At 33.6% G+C, this 21,309-nt stretch overlaps 3 protein-coding genes across 3 annotated transcripts in view; all 3 read right to left on the bottom strand.

Annotated features, from left to right (window-relative positions):
* The window catches only part of LOC140051976 (receptor-type tyrosine-protein phosphatase mu-like), a 50,573-nt gene extending 50,112 nt beyond the window's left edge, over positions 1 to 461 (bottom strand). Inside the window, exon 1 of the mRNA XM_072097337.1 lies at positions 149 to 461. Within this exon, the coding sequence (XP_071953438.1) occupies positions 149 to 461 (313 nt within the window). The remainder of the gene's footprint in view (positions 1 to 148) is intronic.
* Positions 462 to 2,004: 1,543 nt separating this feature from the next.
* On the bottom strand, positions 2,005 to 8,912 carry LOC140051975 (tyrosine-protein kinase receptor Tie-1-like). Its single transcript, XM_072097336.1, has 6 exons — positions 8,803 to 8,912; positions 7,862 to 8,113; positions 7,315 to 7,446; positions 4,662 to 4,805; positions 2,393 to 2,524; positions 2,005 to 2,051 (listed from the first exon to the last, which is right to left on the bottom strand). Exons 2-6 carry the CDS (start codon positions 8,049 to 8,051, stop codon positions 2,005 to 2,007), a joined length of 645 nt encoding a protein of 214 aa, XP_071953437.1. The 5' UTR covers positions 8,052 to 8,113; positions 8,803 to 8,912.
* Positions 8,913 to 19,133: 10,221 nt separating this feature from the next.
* LOC140050981 (uncharacterized) overlaps positions 19,134 to 21,309 on the bottom strand; it is a 92,584-nt gene continuing 90,408 nt past the window's right edge. The window contains exon 7 of the mRNA XM_072096028.1: positions 19,134 to 19,861. Within this exon, the coding sequence (XP_071952129.1) occupies positions 19,837 to 19,861 (25 nt within the window). The 3' untranslated portion in view covers positions 19,134 to 19,836. The remainder of the gene's footprint in view (positions 19,862 to 21,309) is intronic.

Here is a 21,309-nt window from a genome sequence, read left to right as displayed (position 1 = left end):
AAATTTGTTTTATTTTACACATATTACAAAATTATCGCAATGGTTCTGGGGAGGTTTTAAACTATACATTTGAAAAGATCACTAGGATGGCGAAACCTTAATACACTACTTTCTTATTTCATGCAATTAACTTTGGTGTTTTACTTACGAAGACACGGAATAATGAATTGTGTCAAAGGGCTGATGATACCACTTCCTAGGCTTCCAGGCCGTATGGCTGCCACTCCAAACTCATATTCTACTCCCTGTTGAAAACCATCATTATTATCGCCATCAATATTGAAAACAATTGACAACCCTGTAACTGTATTTGAGCATGATTCCCAGGTCTCTCCAGTTTGTTTATAGCAGACATAATATCCTATTACAGGACCATCTCCATTATTTTCTGATTTTGTCCATTCGTTCCATGATACTGTAACTGTAGAATTTGACGCTATCACACTGGGTTTTACTGTCATTACTGGCCGATCTGAAATCAAAATTTGATGTTGAAAAAAAATGGATACTAAATTAAACGTTCAACCTCTATTTGAAATAACTTTACTTTCTAAAATTTATTTCATTATTTACTTATTTATTTATTACATTTTACAGTGTTATTAAAAACTGAAAATAATTAATACAAATTGAATCTAGCTTATCAAAATGTATGCCACTACCTTTAATAATGTGTTTTTTTTTATTTCTGGCCAATATGAAAAACAAATAATAAAAAAATCTACTTCAAACAATAATTGAATGAAAAAAAAATGTTTAGCTGTAGATTACTTTGAAGTTTGATTTATAGATTAAAATGTCATTTGTATTTAGTTTAGGCTGAAGTACTGTATAACGAAAGTTTGGTTTATTATTAACAATTTCAAGAGTTTTTTCCACTATCCTTTATCTGTGGTCTTTAAAAGTCAAAAGCAATATATCAAATATAAATAAACCTGAAATCCCAAAAAATTACCATAAATTGTTACAACTTTCTCAGTTCGTGCATCACCAGAAATATTTGATTGCACCTGACATTTAAAAACATCGTCTTCTGCAATAGTAATATTACTAAAAACTATGGTCTTTGTATAGCTCAATTCTGTTGCAGTAGACACACCATTCTCGAGAATATCATCACCATGCAATACTTGGATATCTTCATCACTAGGTATTGGATTAGCCTGGACAATACATGTGATTGTCACTGATGTTACACCTCGGTTGCTAGAAGGATCTTCTAATGTGACTTTTGTTCTTCCATCTGAAAAAAAAATATAAACCAAAATCCGAAAAGAGGCTTTCAAATCTCACAGATTTAGTAACTGTAAAACAAACTAGCAATTAAGAAAACATTACAAAATATCTAAATCTTGTAAATTTGTTAAAGATGCATTGTCCCCCAAAAATATGAAAAATAAAGATTAATTTAATCAAATTAATAGGTTATTTTTAATAAAGGTAATTACTTCTGTATAAAAATGAGTAAATAAATGGTTAAATTCAACCAAAAATCCATTGCAGCCAATTTGAATGTTTTTTTGCTTTAAATTACCGTTTTTTCAGGTAACAAATTTTTTTTTATCCAATTTTTGGTCAAAGTGGACAACTATTAGGCCTATGTGACATTAAAATGGCATATTCAACAACAAAATTATTTATTTTTTCAGGGCGACAATACGTCTTTAAACAGGATTGTACAGGTTTTGTCTTTTATAACAATATTCAAAATCTGAACGTTCAAATGGAAATTGATAACAGCATTGCTTACCAAGTTGGCAATCAGATCCTATCCAAAGATGTTTACATTTTCTATCACTACAGCTTCCTGTGTTTCTGTCACATGGTCCATCATCATCACAATGACACTGGTACTTACATAGCTCCCCATACCGTCCATTAGTGCAACTGTCAGGAACTAAATAAAATATTTAACAACAGACACAATTTCAGTGCATGTCATGAAGAAACTGAAGTAACATCAAAATTATCACTTTCATTTTAATAAATTATGGTCAATAATTATTAAACAACATAACATTGGTGTTGGTACTTTGTAAGTGCTGCTTTACCTGGATAAACAGATAAGTTTTTAGTTAAAAGTTCTATTTACAGTCTGGGAAGCTCAAACTTAAGTGGGAATATATACCAATGAGCCATTGTGTTATTTTCCATATTGCATCTCTCACTTCGTAGACAAAGGCTTTTGTCTGTATATACACAGGTAAGGCACAAAAAATACTCTACCAGTCCATTTAATATTTTTGTATATAAATAACAAATATTTGATGTTGATGTTTGAAGTCTATAATTAGGTAAGCATAGTTTGTCTGAAATTTTTTTATCATAAATGAATGAGAATGGTTCAATCACAGATAACATTTTACTTCAATAAAAAAATAAGTCTTAAAACCTTGACAGTTTGTTCCAGAATATCCAGCCTCACATGGTCCATCTGGACAGCCTCTGCTTGGATCACATGTCACACCAGGAGCACAGTGACATTGTTCACTACATGTTGATCCATAATACCCTGTTCCACAGGCTGTGGAAAATATGATAACCACAATTGTTTTGCTGTTTGTAAGTTTTAAGTGGTATTTAAAAAATAAAACATTTCATTACGAAAAATGAAAACTCTATGTTAATGTGCAATAATTGTATCTATATATAAATTTACGTAAGGGCAAAATTCGGTAAATCGCGCCTTACTTCTAGAATTTTTACTCGATGGTATATAAAGTTGGTTCGTACTTTCGGTACTGATTTTAACCACCTGATGTAACCCTGTTTACTTATTAAATTAAGTTAGATAATTAGTTATTGACGATTAAAACGAATTTAGGTTCAACGATTTGCCCCAAATAGGGGTGTTTTCCGATGGTGGTATACACTGTCTAATGGATGTCCATCTTGAAAAATACCCGCCACAAAAATGCGAGGAGGCTTCGCATTTTCCTATCTCCTCCTACGATAATTGTTTTTAATAGCTGAAAACCGGTTGAACAGCTAGAGTACACCATCATAATGTTGAAGACAGGCCGATTTTCTTTAAAAAATACTATTTTGATAGATTTAATATATGATTATACAAATGTATTGATTTGCGATGAATGGAACATCCCAATCTCTCAGTCTGCCAGAGTTTGGTTTAACACAAGTAGGTAAATTTATGAGCCCTTGGTTTAACACATACGGTAGGTAAAGATATGGGCCCTTTGAGAATAAACTTGCAATACTTTGACAATACTGTAAATACCTATTTTTTAACTATTTTTAGTCCTCATTTGAATTTCTTACTGTGAATGTTCGTACTGTTAGATGTAATATAAAAATATATACAGATAAACTTTATTACTGAGATTGTGGATAGGATCTACTGTTAGATATATAAACACATTATTATATACAAATAAACTTTATACTGACAGTTCCTTCTCAACGTTTGAATTGATTAATAATTACCAATAAAATAAACGTCGTAGTGGTGTATCGTGACATGTACTTTAATATTTCAATCGATTATGACAGTGACAGTTTTAACAAAGTATTAAATCGCAAATGTTTTACTGTATTTAGAGGTATATTATTTATAGGCCTACATATAAAACACGAAACAAATATTTCGTTACTGAGTGGATAAAGAATATATTTAAAAATTGTTCCTCTTTGTACCTATCCGCTTTCCCATCCCTCAACCCTAATATAAAAAAGCCCATACAAAACACACATTGGGTTTCTTTAAATGAGTCCAAATTTGATTTGGACTCATTTTGTGATAAGTTTCTCCTTCGGAAGTAATTCCCAGGGTGCTAATTTTAGTTGACTACATAAATCATCGTGTCTATTTATCCGTTTCTGTAAATGACAATGTATTATAGTCCTGCGGTAGGCCTACGTACATTTGAAATCGCCAGTTTTGTGACGCTGAAATTACTGTGTATAGTATTCGAGAACCATCTGTGGGCACGACCTAGATGGTACGCGAGCGAAGCGAGCGTACCATCTAGTTGGTTAAATTCAGCAAATATAACTTTTTTTTTAAACAGTACATACTAGTACTACATGAAGCATATATATTTTAAAGTGGAATAGAATTCTTGTTAAAATGGTATAAAATACTACATGTTGTACTATATGTAACAATATTTGAACAATGGATCTCCTACAATAATTCACTCAAAATATTAATGTTGTACTATTGTTAAAATAAAAAAATGTTAATATATTGGAGCTTATTCTACTATACATTACATTTTGTAAAGTGAGAATATAAGATCCTTGCTACTGTATTTATTTTCCACAAGGTCAGAAAATTATCCACAATAAAATATACATTATTTAATAGATATAATTATGGTTGTATGGCTGTTTAAAAAAACACAAATCTAGAAAAAATCTGCTTTTAATTGTGAAAAATATTACTATTTCATCAAGGGGAGCAGTTGGAAAAAAGTGTAGCCACATATGTTTTATTACAAAATATAGTAATGATAAAATTGGAACATTTGACATGACACCTATACCACGTAATGCGTGATTACTGAATTATTCCCTTTTGTAAATGTATAATAGAATTGCTACAGAGTTACAAATTTAATCTCATTTGCAAAGCGTAAAGAAAAATATTATTTAAATTGTATTATTGCCAACCTAAAGAAATAATGCATTATATTACTTACTTCCTTTGCAGTCAAGATCTTTATAACCAGCCATACAAGAGCATCCTAATGGATCAGGAACACATCCCATTTGATCCGGACAACCAGGATTGCGACTGCTACACAGATTGACACATGTTCTTCCCCAATGGTTATTTCCACAACCTATCATTAAACAAATTTTACATTTTAATAATACTTTTTTTTTAAATATAGTATTAGTAAATTGAGATACCATTTTCACAATAAATTTTAGTTTTTTATTATCAGAAACAGGGTGTCTAGAAAACTCAGATCTAGAAAACTCAGGTCTCAAATATATCTGAGTTTTCTAGTACCAGAATGGAACAAGAAAACTCAGATCATCAAATGATTTGAATCATTCCATTATTAATCAGAAGGTAGGTCATTTGAAATACTAAAATATTATTAAAACTGATTACTGTGTACGTTTTCTTACTAATATTGTGACATGTAGAAGCGGCATATGGCTGAAATCATAAAGAAAATACAGTGCATGTTACCGTTAAAACCAGGGGTTAGGACCAAGCCTACTCTTCGCGATACATCACGATAGCGCCGACACGTTGAGCCTTGAATTGAGTTTGCTTAGCTAGGCCTAAAGGCTAGGCCTAAAGGCTAGGCCTAAAGGCTAGGCCTAAAGGCTAGGCCTAAAGGCTAGGCCTAAAGGCTAGGCCTAAAGGCTAGGCCTAAAGGCTAGGCCTAAAGGCTAGGCCTAAAGGCTAGGCCTAAAGGCTAGGCCTAAAGGCTAGGCCTAAAGGCTAGGCCTAAATGTCAAGACTACATTTTAAAAGGTGTATACTGTATTTCTTTATGATTTAAGTTGTAGGCTGCTACTACAAGTTACAATCATTTTTATTACTAGGGCCTAGTAAGAAAACGTATAATACTGTAGTATTTCAAACAAGCTACCCTCTGATAATAATGGAATGATCCATTTGGTGATCTGAAAAGTCAGATCTTGATAACTGAGTTTTCTAGATCTAGAAAAGTCAGATATCTGAGTTTTCTAGATCAAGAAATCTCAGATAAATCTGAGATCTGAGTTTTCTAGATACCCTCAGAAACAGGACATTTTTTGAAACATCATTGATAATTGTAATAGGTATAAAAATGTTAATATAATACTGTAGTGTAATACAGTAAGTATACAGTACCATTATTTTTAGATCTTTTAAACATTAGCAAAGGATATATGTGTCTGTATAGGTCTATAATAAGACCGTCTCTTGAGTATGGTGGTAGTTATTGGTCTCCCTTGTTTGTGACCAAACAGAGATCAACTATATTGGTTAGCGATTTAAGAAATATGAGTACAGACTTAAGGATTTAAATTTGACAATACTAATGGAAGAAAGAAAGCTGATCTGGTCCAGAAAATTAAGATAAATAAATTTTCTACAATCGATCCTAATAAATGTCCACCACAGCAAAAAACATGAGGTCACGATTTTACAAAAATATTTGTAATAGAGCATATACTGTGAGAGTTTTAAACGTCAAAATAATATCAAGTGTGGGCTGAATTGTATTTTATTGTCAATCTTTCTACATAGCAAAAAAAAAACAAACATATAAGTATAACAGGGGAGTAGCGGAAAAGCAAAAGTATAAAACTGTCATCTTGTGATGTGCTTGACCAGCCCCTGTCAACTTCAACGATACAATAAAACCGACATTTAACAAATTTAGAAAAATACATAGAAAAATATGGTATAATAAAATGTTAACAAAAGTGTTATAAAAATGCAATTGCTATCTGAACAATCATTAATATTAATGTATAAACTGGTCTGGCCAACAACTACAATTCAGCCTGTATGAATTCAAAGAGATTATAGAGGAACAAACAAACATAGGCATCTAAATCTCGAAAACCAAGAGATTCCACACTTATATAAAAATATAAAACCAAATATAAATTGTTTATATTAATTACTTACAGGTTTCATGTTGCTCTGTACTATTGGTGAGTGGGTTTTCCAAAATTTATTTCAAATAACAAACAAGTGTATTTGGACTGTGAAAGTGACACAGTGCACTAGTTGGGCAGATTGTTGCCAATCCAAAAAAATATAGAGAGGTTTCGCAATCTTACGAATACGATAACGAAAACGGATACGTCACGCACACGTATTCGTTTTCGTAAGCCATAAAAAAATCTGTTTCGCATGGCAACGAAATATCGAGGCGCGTCCAAAATATGACTGCGGTAAATTTGAGCGAAGCGCAAGTACGTGTTGCTTGGTGCTTGGCTGCCTAGGCCTAACGTAACATCAAAGCGAGTGAGGACTTTAAAAACTGCTATTTATCAAAATTTACTTGGCATTTTAGTAAATTACTTTAGTAAATTACTTTCAATAAATCTATAATTATATTATAATCATGAATCATTCCCGATTCAAATGCAAAATGTGCAAAATAGATCAAAAACTATACTCGTTTTTTAGTTACGAATATGACTGGTGATATTCGTCAACACGAATACGCTTTAGGAATATGAAATGAGGATCAGCTCAAAAGTTTCACAAATGTATGAGGTATCGGTTTTCGTTATCGTATTCGTAAGGTTGCGAAACCTCCCTATTATATTATTTGGTACCAAATTTTAAAAATACCATTATTAATCAATGACACATGTATTTTTCTATACCTTCACTACAGTCTTCTCCTTTGAATCCTGGTGGACATACACAGAGTCCAGAGACATCATCACACACACCACCATTATAACATGTAGGACAGAAGTTCTGACAATCAGTACCATAATGAGAGGCTGAGCAACCTGCAAAAAGTATTAAAAACATGAATGAATAAATTATGAAAATTAAGAAATGTATCACAATGCTTTAATGATGATTTATGTAACCTTTGATGGAAATAGTCTTAAGTATTAAAGTACTGTACTCCAAAAATGTTGTAATCAGTCAACTGGAAACATAATTGGTAGTAGAAAAAATGTACCAGATTTTCATTATGGTTGGTGATTAGATCAAATTTAGTAATACGATGTATGATAGATACGATATGATTCTTTCCACACAAGAATATGAATATTGAAGTCTACTGTAGTCTAATAATATGAAAAGAAAAACATTAGTCAGGAAGAATAACAACCAAAGACATATTTTATTGTGTTAATAATTTAGATGAGAGCCATATAATAGAATGTGAAACAACTTCATTAATTTAATACATACCTCGTACAATAAGTCTTACAATGGCATGTTTACTTTCGTCTCTTCTGTCATTTAGGTAGCATTCATATATACCAATGTCGTCTTTTGTGACATATGGAATTGTGATATCGCTGGAACCAGACCAAATGTCAATAACATTTCCATTGAGTCGCCATCTCAGGTTAACTGCATCACCTTCCGTTAAAGTCATCTGTATTGTAGCAGTTTCCCCAAAACTGACTGTCTGTGTTTGCCTTTCAGGTTTTATATATGCTGCAAAAACAATTACTACGAGTTTTTTAATCATTTTTACTGATTATCACTAAAATATAATAGAAAAAAAAAAGTATATACTGTACACATAGAAAATAATCTAAAGGACTTGTGTTACTGTATGCTATACAAATTGGTTGTGAACACTTTGAGCCCGTTCGGACGGAACAAATTTACACGTGTAATGGTCGCGTGTGGTGTAAATTTTGAGGTAAACTTGCTGTTTCAAAAATCCACCTCATGAGGTGGATTTTTCAATTACACCTTAAACCGCAAGCTGATTAACCGCAAGATAAGGAGCAATTTGACCTTAATAGTGTAAAGAGATGCATGAAATATGACCTTTACACGTGTAAATTGTTCATCGTCCGAATGATCACTAATTACACATGTAAAGTTACACATGTAAACTGATTTTACGTCCGAACACAGCCTTGAATAATATGCTATTTTTTAATGGGTGAGTGTCACATTACTTGATACTCTTGCCAATAACATGTAATTACAATTATTATTACAATTAGTATTACAATTATTATTAAACATTATAAGTCTAAGTCCCGGTCTAGCTGGCAGTTTCACAAAACTGTCTTGACACGTATGTTAAAAAATACTAGTTTACAATTAATGAACTATATCTCATTACAATTATGATGGTATGTCAATCAATGGATTTTAAAAAGACTAACCGTCCTTTGCTAATATAATTACAGGAATGTATGATGGTGACGTTTGATTTCTCAACCCGGTCACATTACAAAAGAAAGCACCAACTCTGTGAGTGCCAGTTTCTACTGACAAAAGTTCCCTGTAAACATAGCGCTTGTTTTTAAAATGTCTTTCATATGGTTCTGAATCTGCTTTTTGTATGATAGCACCACCTCCAGTATCCAGTATCCGCCCCAATGTTACGTTGAGTGTTTGTGGATCTTCTACATACTCAATATAGCTACCAACAAAAGCACCATCATCTTTGGGACCAAGTGAGCGAACAGGTTTACTAGTAAAACATGTTTGATCAGCAATATTACCTTTAAACAAATGTAAAAAACATTCTCTTTATATAAAAAAAAAATAATAATTTTGTGTACAATATTATCATCTGGATGAGGATACAGTATATAAATAGTGTAAGTGCTGCATCGAATATCAGATTTAAATACTGTAAGTGTAATGTGAAGCCAAAGTAATACAAAAGACAGTAATCCATCTACACCAAGTTCAAATAACAGAATGATAACAGTTTATTATTTTTTTTCTTCAAGATTTTCTCATCTTTACCATATACCTATTACCTCACAAAATTTACAGGACACAAAATCTTTGTCTTATGTTTTTTGTATAGGCCTATGTGTTGTAAATTAATAATGAATTGTAAAAATACCCCAGTTTTTGATAAAATATAATGAATACAATTTTGTTGTTAATACGTATTTTGGATTATTTTATATTTTAAAATGGCATACAAGGTTTTGTCATGGTTTTGGTGACCTTTTCTAGGATTTCACACTGATTTTGGTTTCAAAATTGTGCATGTAGCAAAACCTCATGTAGCATCAAAGAATAAATATGAGCATGTAAAACAATTGTGTTCTGAAAAATCACATTTGTTTGTGTTATTGCACGATAAAAAGTATATAAAAAAATCAATTTCTGCAATAATAGTATTTCTTCGACATGAATTTCACTAATGACATTTTAAACTATATGTTTTAAATTGTTTTCATGATAGACATGTAGATTCATCTATATATGGAATCATAGTAACAGCAGATGAAAGTACACTCTTCCCTGGTTACAAGGTTTTGCATCAGGTCATTTTGCAATGTTGTAAATAAACAGTGATAAAAGATGTATATACAGTGATTTAGCAGAACGAATTTTGTGAAATAAGAAATGTCAATATAAAGTGGTGCTACAGGGTCTTAATATCGAATAATTAAACGATTATATAGGCCTAACACTCAATGTAATATCCAAAAACATATATAATTCTATTTTGATTTAATTTATGCAAAATGTTATATTTATAACATTAACAATAAAACAAATATTGTAGTTTTTGACCACACATTTATATTTTAAACTAGATCCAACATTTAGAGCTTTAATTTGAAAACGACGTTGATTACAATTTTGAGTTTATTTCCTGGTTCAACAGAGAATATACCAAAGCTGAAATCAGAGTACCTTAGTAGGCTAGTAGAGGCACATGTTGTTTGGGTCAAGGAAGACATTATCATATTCGCCTCGTCTACCACTCATACTGTATCTAATAAGCTAAGCTAACACTACACGGTAACCTGATGCTTATACTAATAATAAAACAACTTACCATTGACAACCGAAAAAACACAGAATATTACCAAAACAAATATTTTGAGGATGGCCATTTGATAATTGTACTACCTTTTTCTTATCTTCTTGAAGATAGTAACTTCGTTGTTTTGCGGAAGTCTACCAAAAGTAGGCCTACGCAAATGCTGTAAGTGCAACCGACCGTCAAATTTGGCTCAAACAATCTTATTGGTCGATAAGTCAATTAAACCTAATGAATATGTAAATTGAAACTTGAGTGACCAGGACGGCAGCCGCAATGATTTAAGATAATAATAAAAGAAGAAGAGGGGAAAAAACACGATCGCCAACAAAATATGTTACAAATAAAATGTTATACAGTATATACAATATGAAATTCAAATCTAAACCATTCTCTGAAAAAATGAAAGTTCGCCTTCAAGTTAAATATTGTGTTTATTTGTTTCATTTATACTTAGTATAATAAATAGCAAGTATAACTTGAATCTAGGTTTTAATTACTATCATACGATTTATAATCAACGAAGATTGTTTAATCGTAAATTTATCATTAACCGCAGGCATATTTACGTTGTTTCCTATGATCACTCACTGTTATCAGTGTATATTATTATCTGTTCAAACAATAGTTAAGTGTATTTATTGTTAAGCTGTAGGCTATGATAGTGATAATTGGTCACGTGGTGCAAATTAAAAGTTATTTGATCACGATGTCTCGTTCTTTAAACCGGCATAAAACGTTTTTGGCCATGATTCAACCGGAAAAACTGAAAATTATTAACTTATTATATTTTGAACATTTTTGTTGTTAAATGTATTAATTTTATTTGAATGTGAAGTGTGACGTAGTGGATTGTATTATCCGAGACACCGTTAAACATTTGAAGATGAACAATTTAATGTTGATCCTGTCAACTTTTCTACATATAATAGGCTTAGGCCTATATATAGTTGTTTCATCGTGTTTGTAATAAACAAACTTATGATGGTTACATATAGAAAAAGTTAACTTTGTAGATAACTAAAAAAATACACCTATCGATAAATCAATAATATTAAAGTTACTATTTTTTAATTTTATCAATACAATATTTTGGAATTAATTTCACACAAATGACACACACGCACATCATATAAGAAGTATTACCTCCATTTTAAAACTAGTTACAATACATGTAGATTGTTTCAGGAACTATTAAATAGTTAGGTTAGAATTTCCTGCCAATTTAAGCTTTGTATGTTTCCTGAGTATGCTTACGATAGTAGACAAGTCAGCGAATTCGTATACATATTAATATATATATGATTGAATTTCATAATATTTTCCATGATGCAATACATTAAAAAATCCATATAATATTATCATTTTTATTTTTATCAGAAATAAAATAAAAAAAGGTAGATAAATAATGATTGCAATAAATTAAACGGTAGAAAAGTGAGTTTAATACATATATAATACAAATATTAAGGAGTTTTACTAGGCCTAGCGCATAAATAAACATTTTTTAGTTGTTGGCAACCATTATTTTAGAAAACCAGCATAATTTCAGGTTTTATTAACCTTTTTGCTTTTAAGGAATAATTTAAAATTGTGTGTTTAAAATATTCCAGTTACGTATTAAACCCGGAAACACGGTTGAATATTACTATAAAGACTCATGAACACGATGAACAGAAATACATGTTTTCCGGATCTGGCCTTTATGAGGAAGTATTTATTAAAAGGAAAAATAACAAGCCATGTCGAGGACCGACCTGAATCAATCAAGGGATGGCATGGATAGGATAGAGGGAGACATAGATATTCCTGGCTATATTACATTATAGGTATCTCAAAATACAATTGGATAGAAAAAGACAGATATTGGACACAAATACATCAGGGGAGCGTTTTGTGTGAAGTGTTTTTGGAAATATAACCTTTCATCATTCGCTTCATTACGTTATTTGTACATTTCCACTCATAAAAATTCATTATTTGTATAACATTACATATCATATCCTTTTCAGATCTAACAAATTTATGTGTGATGGCAACCACTGTTCTACAGTTGCTAAATGTGCCTATCAATTGCTCTCCTTATGCCAGTCCATTGTTTTTAACAAGTAGTTTATAACATATTTATTTACATATACACTTTTTTCGCCTTCTACTCGGTAAAAGAAAAAAAAAAGGAAAACAATGAGGTTATTTGTAGTAAGTCTGTTTAAACGTAGTTATTTTATTTGATGTTTTTAATCCGTGTCTATTTATAATTGTTATTCTATATATTCACTCATAAGCCAGAATTGGCTGGTCTTGTATTTCACAAGACTGTGATTAATTAAATAAATACAAAATTATATTAAACTATTTCAAAATATGATATTATATACATAAACAACTCAGAAGTAGACTTAGAGTTCCTATTTATTTTCTTCACCATTGTCGAAAAATGTAGTTGAAAGGTACGATTTTATTATTATTTTGAAATAGAAAATGGACATACTTATTTATTTATTTTTTTCAGCGAAATATAAACTAATAGCACGAAGACGTGAAAAGAGTTGTCAATGACAAATATCCAAGAGTGTGTCTATCCAACTCCAAAACAAACAATAATGCAAAAATAATAATCATCAATTTATCATTACTATCATTCAAAGTGCTATTTAAAATGTTATTGAAACATTTTTGTATACTGCAATTACCTTGTTTATATTTAGCTTCTGAGTTGGCCTTTACACAATGGTTTCTATAGTCCAGTTTGATTTAACTTGTGTATTGGCCCGGAGCCCGGTTACGTCACGTCTCTTTTATAATCAATATGCAGTAAAGTATACTTTGTGATTTTTATTTCTTCATTTTCTTTAAGCAGGGAAGAGTTAAATTACATTTACTTTTCCCTGCTTTAAGTGAACAATATATAGATCTATTTTGACAAATAGAAATTATGTTGAAATAATAAAGTTTGAAAAAGGAAAATTACTTATTAGAATACATACCTTATTCAAAGCAATGCGACTGAGACAATTCTCGATTTAATACTTCGACCTAAAATAGACTTTACTATTGTAGCAGACCTACCACATAGCTTTCAAACAATTCAACATTTACTTTTAATTTGATTATTTATACATCCTCTATATATCTCTTTATTTAACCTCACATTGACAGGTTACCTTCACTTTTCTAGCTAATGGATTTTAAGAATGTTAATAACTCTAACAGAAAAACACATTAATTCTCTTAATCCTAATTGGTCAGATGAGATGGGCCAAGCTCAATATTATCATGCACTGACCACATTATTAACACACTCTTTTCTCAACTAGTCATGTAGCTACACCGTTTTAATGCATTGTCTTATCAAACATTGTATATTGTATATTTTATTTATTTATTGAGAATCCTCACTTGATTCACTTGGAATAAATTGCATAGTTTACTGTATACATTTAGTAGTTGTTTTATTTTACCGTTGCGCCGACAATTACTAAAGTGGTGACCCCGACTAAAGAAGCATGGAACTGAGAGTGTCATTCATCCATACTAAAGTGGTGACCCTCGACTTTCTTATACCAAATTTAACTTAAAATGGAAGAACAATAGCAACAACGACAGCTACCGCAACCTCCAGCACAACCCCAGCACCAGGAACAACCTGTGGTGCCCGCTCATGACGCAGCAACCGTCAACAGGCCAATTTCTTCTGTAGCGTTGAAACTGCCTCCATACTGGCCCAATGATCCGATATTGTGGTTCACCCAAGTGGAAGCACAGTTCACAACGCGTGGGATTACAGTAGATGCTACAAAATACGCTTACTTAGTCGGATCATTGCAACCTGAAATTGCGCAGGAAGTTCGGGATCTACTCAACCCGCCTACTGATAACAGGTATGTGAACTTGAAAGATACCTTAATACGTCGGAAAACTGACTCCGACCAACAGCGCCTCCGCCAACTCCTGACGGCCGAGGAGTTGGGGATAGGAAACCGTCGCAATTATACCGACGGATGTTACAACTCTTAGTCGACAGGCCACTCGAATCTTCAATTATGAAACAACTATTCTTAAGTCGCCTCCCAACTAATGTACAGCTTATCCTAGCTTCAACCAAGGATGAGTTGGACCTGGGAAGTTTGACATCATTGGCTGACAAAATTATTGAAGTCTCTGTAACTGCAACTGCGCCAACAAGTGCACACGGACAATACAGCCTTGTCTACGACCCTTGAAAACCTGCAAAAACAGTTTCAACAACTGTCCACACAAGTTAATTCCTTGAAATCTGACCGACGGCACAACAGATATCAAAGTCGCAGCACAAGTCGACATCGAAATCGATCGAGTAGTAGGCATTCACCTCCTGCTCAACTTTAAAGAAACCTCATGATTTCCATATGCCTTAATGAATAAATGTGTTTTTAATAATTTTTTAAAAGTATCAACAGTTTTGCAAAATCTGATAGAGCTCGGTAGAGCATTCCATAGACGAGGAGCAGTAACGGTGAAAGCTCTGTCTCCCCATGAGTGGTGAGACTTTGGTTGATGTAGAAGCAGCGTATCACTAGAACGCAGATTCCGTCTGGGAACATACATCCTAAGCATGTCAGAAATATATTCAAGAGCCATGCCATTAATAGACTTAAAAACAAAGAGTAATATTTTAAAAACAATGCGGTACCTAACAGGAAGTCAATGCAAAGTTTCCAAGGTATTTGATATGTGTGCATATCTTGGTAGTTCTTTAACAACTCGTGCCGCTGTATTTTGAATTAGCTGAAGCCTGTGGAGTTGTTTTTGTGGTAGCCCATATAGCATGCAATGAGTTTCCCATATCCAGTCGTGAAGTGACAAAAGCATGAACAAGTTGTTTAGCTGCTGCCTCATTAATAAAGTTTCGAATCCTTTGGATGTTTCGTAAGTGAAAAGACGACGTAGAAATAGTTTTTGAGATATGAGAAATCATAGTCATACCCGCATCCATCTATCAACACTTATGGACATCGCTCTGTAACCTTAGACTTAGGTTTGAGACGAACATCTCAATGGTTATTTGTTGTTGCAGACGTCACACACCCCATCATAGGGGCTGATTTTTTAAGACATTTTGGACTGTTAGTCGATATGAATAATCGACGACTCATTGACACTACCACCAACCTGAGTATTCAAGGTGTCGCATCCAAAACTTCGCCTCTCGGTCTTATATTTACCACCCTTGAAGCTAAGTCCAATTGGGACTACATTCTTACAAACATTACACGCCCTTGTTATCAGGAAGCGTCGCTAAAACACGATGTGACACATCATATTCAGACCCATGGTCCACCAATTTCGTCACATCCTCGACGGCTCGCACATGACCGCTGCAAAACAGCCAGACATGAATTTGAACACATGATGCAGCTGGGAATTATACGCCCCTCTAAAAGTAACTGGGCATCACCTTTACATATGGTGCCTAAGAAAACTCCTGGGGATTGGCGTCCCTGTGGGGATTATCGCGCATTGAACAATGCTACTGTTGCAGATCGGTATCCTATCCCATACATGCACGATTTTACAGCATCTCTGCACGGATCCACTATATTTTCTAAGATTGATCTCGTTCGAGCTTACCATCAGATACCAGTTGAGCCTGCTGATGTTCATAAAACTGCAATTACTACACCATTTGGACTTTTTGAATTTGTTAGAATGCCATTTGGCCTCCGCAATGCCGCTCAAACTTTTCAACGTTTTATTGATCAGGTAACTCGTGGATTGGATTTTTGCTACGCTTATATCGACGATCCGACCTGCTTGTTGCAAGTTCCAACGCCGAGGAATACAAAACTCATCTTCATCAACTATTCACACGTCTTAATGAGTATGGCGTTGTTCTCAACCCAGCGAAATGCAAATTTGGAGTTTCGTCACTCGAGTTTCTTGGACATCATGTTGATTCGCAAGGTATCCGACTACTTCAAGTAAAGGTAGAAGCGATACAAAACTTTCCACAACCAACTTCTTTACGCAAACTACGTGAATACCTTGGACTTATAACTTTTATAGGCGATTTATACCGCAGTGTGCCCAAATTTTACAACCTGTCACAGCTCTACTTGTTGGGGCAGGTGGTAAGAAACAGGATCTGGTATGGACCGACGCAGCTTTATTGGGATTTAATAATATTAAAGTCGCACTCGCAAGTGCTACACTTCTCACCCATCCGCAGCCAGATGCACCTTTAAGTATCATGGTTGACGCTTCGGATGTGGCCATAGGGGGTATACTACAACAACGCATTGCCAACAATTGGCAACCTATTTCATTTTTCTCACAGAAGTTGAAACCAGCGCAGACGCGATACAGCACATTTGGTCGTGAACTTTTGGCGGCATACCTTTCAGTTAAACATTTTCGTCATTCAATTTAAGGACGCTCATTTCATATTTTTACTGACCATAAGCCACTTGTGTATGCTTTACTCGCCAAACCAAATCGTCACTCGCCACGCGAAATCCGTCATCTCGATTTCATATCTCAATTCACAACGGACATACGCCATGTGAGTGGAAAAGCTAATGCAGCAGCTGATGCATTGTCGCGAATCGAACTTAATACTTTCAGTCACAACACAACTAACATTGTTGATTTCAGTCTTATTGCTGCTGCACAAAAGAATGACGATGAATTGCACAAGCTACTTGAACAACCGTCTTCACTTCAATTTCAAAACTTTCCAATTCCAACTTCTAACTCTACAGTTCTTTGTGATATTTCCAAAGGCAATCCACGTCCATATATCCCACAAGAATTCAGACGCATAATATTTGACACTCTACATTCGCTATCACATCCTGGTATACGAGCAACACAACGTTTAATTACTGACCGTTTTGTATGGCCAGCAATCAATCGTGATGTACGACGATGATCTCAAACATGCATTCAATGTCCAAAGTACACCGGCACACCGTTTTGCCACTCTCTACCTTTTCTACACCTGACGCCCGTTTTGACCATGTACATATAGATATTGTTGGACCTCTCCCCCCGTCAAATGGTTTTTCTTATTTACTCACTTGTATCGATCGTTTTACTCGATGGCCCGAAGCCGTACCTATTCCGGATATCACAGCCAATACTGTCGCACACGCATTTGTCAATCGATGGATCGCTTCATTCGGAATACCTTCAACCATTACAACAGATCGAGGAAGACAATTTGAATCTGCATTATTTCATTCATTCGCCAACTTACTAGGAACTAAGCACATTCATACAACTGCATACCATCCTATTGCGAACGGACTTGTAGAACATTTTCATCGACATTTGAAGGGTTCTCTCAAAGCACATAATGATCACACTAAATGGACAGAACATTTACCTATAGTACTTTTAGGCATTCGTACAGCCTTTAAGGCTGATCTAGGTCATAGTGCAGCTGAACTTGTTTATGGCACTACTTTAAGATTACCTGGACAATTCTTTAATTCAAACTTCGAACATTGTGATTATTCTGATTATATTGATAGATTGCGTGATAATATGAGTAAACTACGTCCCACCCCTACCCGCACCAACTCTAACCGTAAATCCTATATCAATCAAGAAATATTTAATTGTACCCATGTTTTTGTTCGAAAGGACTCTGTTCGAAAACCCTTACAACGTCCATATGATGGTCCATTTAAGGTATTAAGTCGAACAGACAAACACTTTGTTCTCGATCTAAATGGTCGACAGGACACAGTCAGTATTGATCGCTTAAAGGTAGCTCATTTGGATACTGATATATTTAAAAGCCAAGAGCAAACCCTCACTCCCAAGCTACAAGTATCACCCCTAGTCAAACCAAACAACCCTTCACCCATTTTGGCAACCCCTCCCCGTACTACTCGTTCTGGTAGACATGTTCATTTCCCTCAACGTTTTGTCTTGTTCTATCATTAATTCTTTCACTGGAAGGGGGCTCCTGTAGCAAACCTACCACATAGCTTTTAAACAATTCAACATTTACTTTTAATTTGATTATTTATACATCCTCTATATATCTCTTTATTTAACCTCACATTGACAGGTTACCTTCACTTTTATAGCTAATGGATTTTAAGAATGTTAATGACTCTAACAGAAAACCACATTAATTCTCTTAATCCTAATTGGTCAGATGAGATGGGCCAAGCCCAATATTATCATGCACTGACCACATTATTAACACACTCTTTTCTCAACTAGTCATGTAGCTACACCGTTTTATTGCATTGTCTTATCAAACATTGTATATTGTATATTTTATCTATTTATTGAGAATCCTCACTTGATTCACTTGGAATAAATTGCATAGTTTACTATATACATTTAGTAGTTGTTTTATTTTACCGTTGCGCCGACAATTACTAAACTATAATGTCGTCATCATCATTAAAATAAAAATAACATTCAGTGAGCAATTTTAATCAATCCTAAATGTTTAATTTGATTGTCGATGTTTTAAGTCATATATTCTCCACATACTTAACTTGTTATTGGTTTAATGACTAGATATTTCTATTTGTCTCAATTGTCTCATGTTGCGCAAATGATTCGTCGTTGTCATTTTTTACAATTACACTTGAGTTATGTCTTTGATTCTTTGTTCGTTGTTACATGGAAAAGAAAAATCAAAACTGTATAATAATAGTAATGAATCCATACACAATATTTATTTATTTTACACCTTATTAATCTTTATTTAACCTGGTTACATACTTTATTAATAATAAAACAATATAATAAGGCAAAGAGTTAAAAATTAATTATTAAGGGTGACATATCAGAATACGAGTGAAGAGAGAAAAGATCCGTTGACCTACTACCAAAGTCGCTATTGTGAATATGTTATATCGACTGAACTGACGATATCTAGATAGTAACAATTTTATATGTTAGATCTCACCGCCACCATAAAATATCAAGCAGACAATATTAGCAAAATCACGTTGGTTTTCAACTTTCTTACTAAATTTCTTTGACTGAAAAGATGTTATTAGCCACAAAGCTGGCATCCGAGGATCCTGGGACATTGGAAGGAAAATCACAGTATTCATTTACACTATCGTATACTTTCCCATCGGGACAGACTTGGTAAGTGGTAAAACCTCCACTGCACGACAATGCAATAGCAGTACAGATGTCTTTAACAGTAGGGTTACCGTCAGGAAGTTCATTGCATTCCGGATCTCCACCGCCGGCGGCAAAATCTTCACAACCCTCAGGAACATTTTGAGCACATTGGTTATTAACTTCATTGAAGGCTAAGTTTCCTTGACACAATGTTGCTACTTGCGAGCCTCCAGAACAGGCAATGTACTGGTTACATAATCCAGGTTCTCGGTAAAAGCCATCAGGTCTAGCTGAACAAAATCCTCCCCCTCCACCACCATCACCACCACGATTTGTCGGATTCTCTGGTAGGTTAAAAGATACAGAATTAAACATTTAAATATTATAATATAAAAATAATTTAACACTGTGTAATATTAGTTGGATTCGATTATATATTTTTAACAAATTTGCATTTAATTACCCAATTTTTAGCACACAATTATTCTAAGTTCAAGGTGTACGTGCGCCGTTATTTTGCAATTAAAATCCATCCAAATTAATGCAATCTACTACAGATTGTATGAAAAGCAAAACATCAATTGTTGCTGCTTACGAGCTGCGTGGGCAACGTAAACAATCGAAAATGTTTAAATGTTTAGAATGACCTGAAGCGCGCAGAAAATAGAAATTGATTTTCGCAATATAAAATTTAATTTGCACGTGCGCGCGTAATTTCTTGTGCAAAAAGCCATTTTTATTCCATATACGGTCGACCGACCCCGTATATAAATTATGATTTTTTTTAAAGTTACAATAAAAAAGTTGCGGATAACCAATAAAGATTTCATACAATAACAATAGGTGATCATTTTATTCTTAATGATCACCTAATTATACGACCGAACATGGCGAAGTCACGAAATATTTTGTTTTGTTTATTTTATTTTAATATTACTATTGAAAAAAAGAATGAAAAAAGCATTCAGTATAAGTATACATCTTTAAGACATTACCAGACAAACAATACTATATATTATATTGGACACCAGAAATGAAGTTATGCCACAATTCGCAATTATTAAAAAACATCACATGCTAAAAAAAAAAATATATATCAATATTATACACATAACATTTTAGACAGACGGAAGGCTAATTTAGATTACTGTAACTTCTAGATTGAGTGAGTCATATGGCCGAGCGGTTAAGGCAGGGGCGCCGTTTACTGTACCTAAAGAGCCAACAACAACATCGGCGAGGGTTCGAGGCCGACTCGCTCCTAGTTCTGGTGGTGGAACAAGTCTTCTCGGATAAGGACTATAAACCGTAGGTCCAGTGTACACAGTTATAACCTGTGTGTACTTTAAAGAAACCCAGTTCATTATTCGAAAAAGAGTAGGGGGTTACCCCGGTGAACTGGTTCACACAATAGCCCCTGTATCAGGGGGATTACCACCTATCTGATAGGACAGTGATTAATTCACTATTGGTAATCCTTGGCCACATTGCCTGAAGACATAAAATAAATAAAATAAAATTGTGAGTTATAGAGGTTCACTGTCTCTTTAAGTCATGGAACTATAAACAATTACTATTTATAAGCAAACAAGAAACTAAAATTAAGTTTTAAAGACTATTAAAGTAAATCAACTATCCTAATTGATACCATAGAGCACTTCCAATTGATAGTGCACTTTTACAAGTTTAAATCGCACTATTGTTAATGAGCTGAACTAAATTTAAACAACACCAAACATCGTAATAATGGCATAACTATACTTAGTCTGGATTGTAGCGGTATGGTATCAAA

The sequence above is a fragment of the Antedon mediterranea genome, chromosome 6, assembly GCF_964355755.1.
Source record: "Antedon mediterranea chromosome 6, ecAntMedi1.1, whole genome shotgun sequence".
In the NCBI taxonomy this organism is placed as follows: Eukaryota; Metazoa; Echinodermata; class Crinoidea; order Comatulida; family Antedonidae; genus Antedon; species Antedon mediterranea.
The sequence above is the reverse complement of the archived record's forward strand: the minus strand, read 5'-3'. Positions and strand labels throughout refer to the sequence as shown.

Excerpts from the sequence above, each read along its gene's own strand:
- LOC140051975 (XM_072097336.1), bottom strand. The coding sequence starts at position 8,051 with ATGACTTTAACGGAAGGTGATGCAGTTAACCTGAGATGGCGACTCAAT. Across the intron at positions 7,447-7,861 it reads TGTAAGACTTATTGTACGAG|GTTGCTCAGCCTCTCATTAT; the intron begins GTATGTATTAAA and ends TACTTTTTGCAG. Across the intron at positions 2,052-2,392 it reads TTCTGGAACAAACTGTCAAG|GTAAAGCAGCACTTACAAAG; the intron begins GTTTTAAGACTT and ends CTGTTTATCCAG.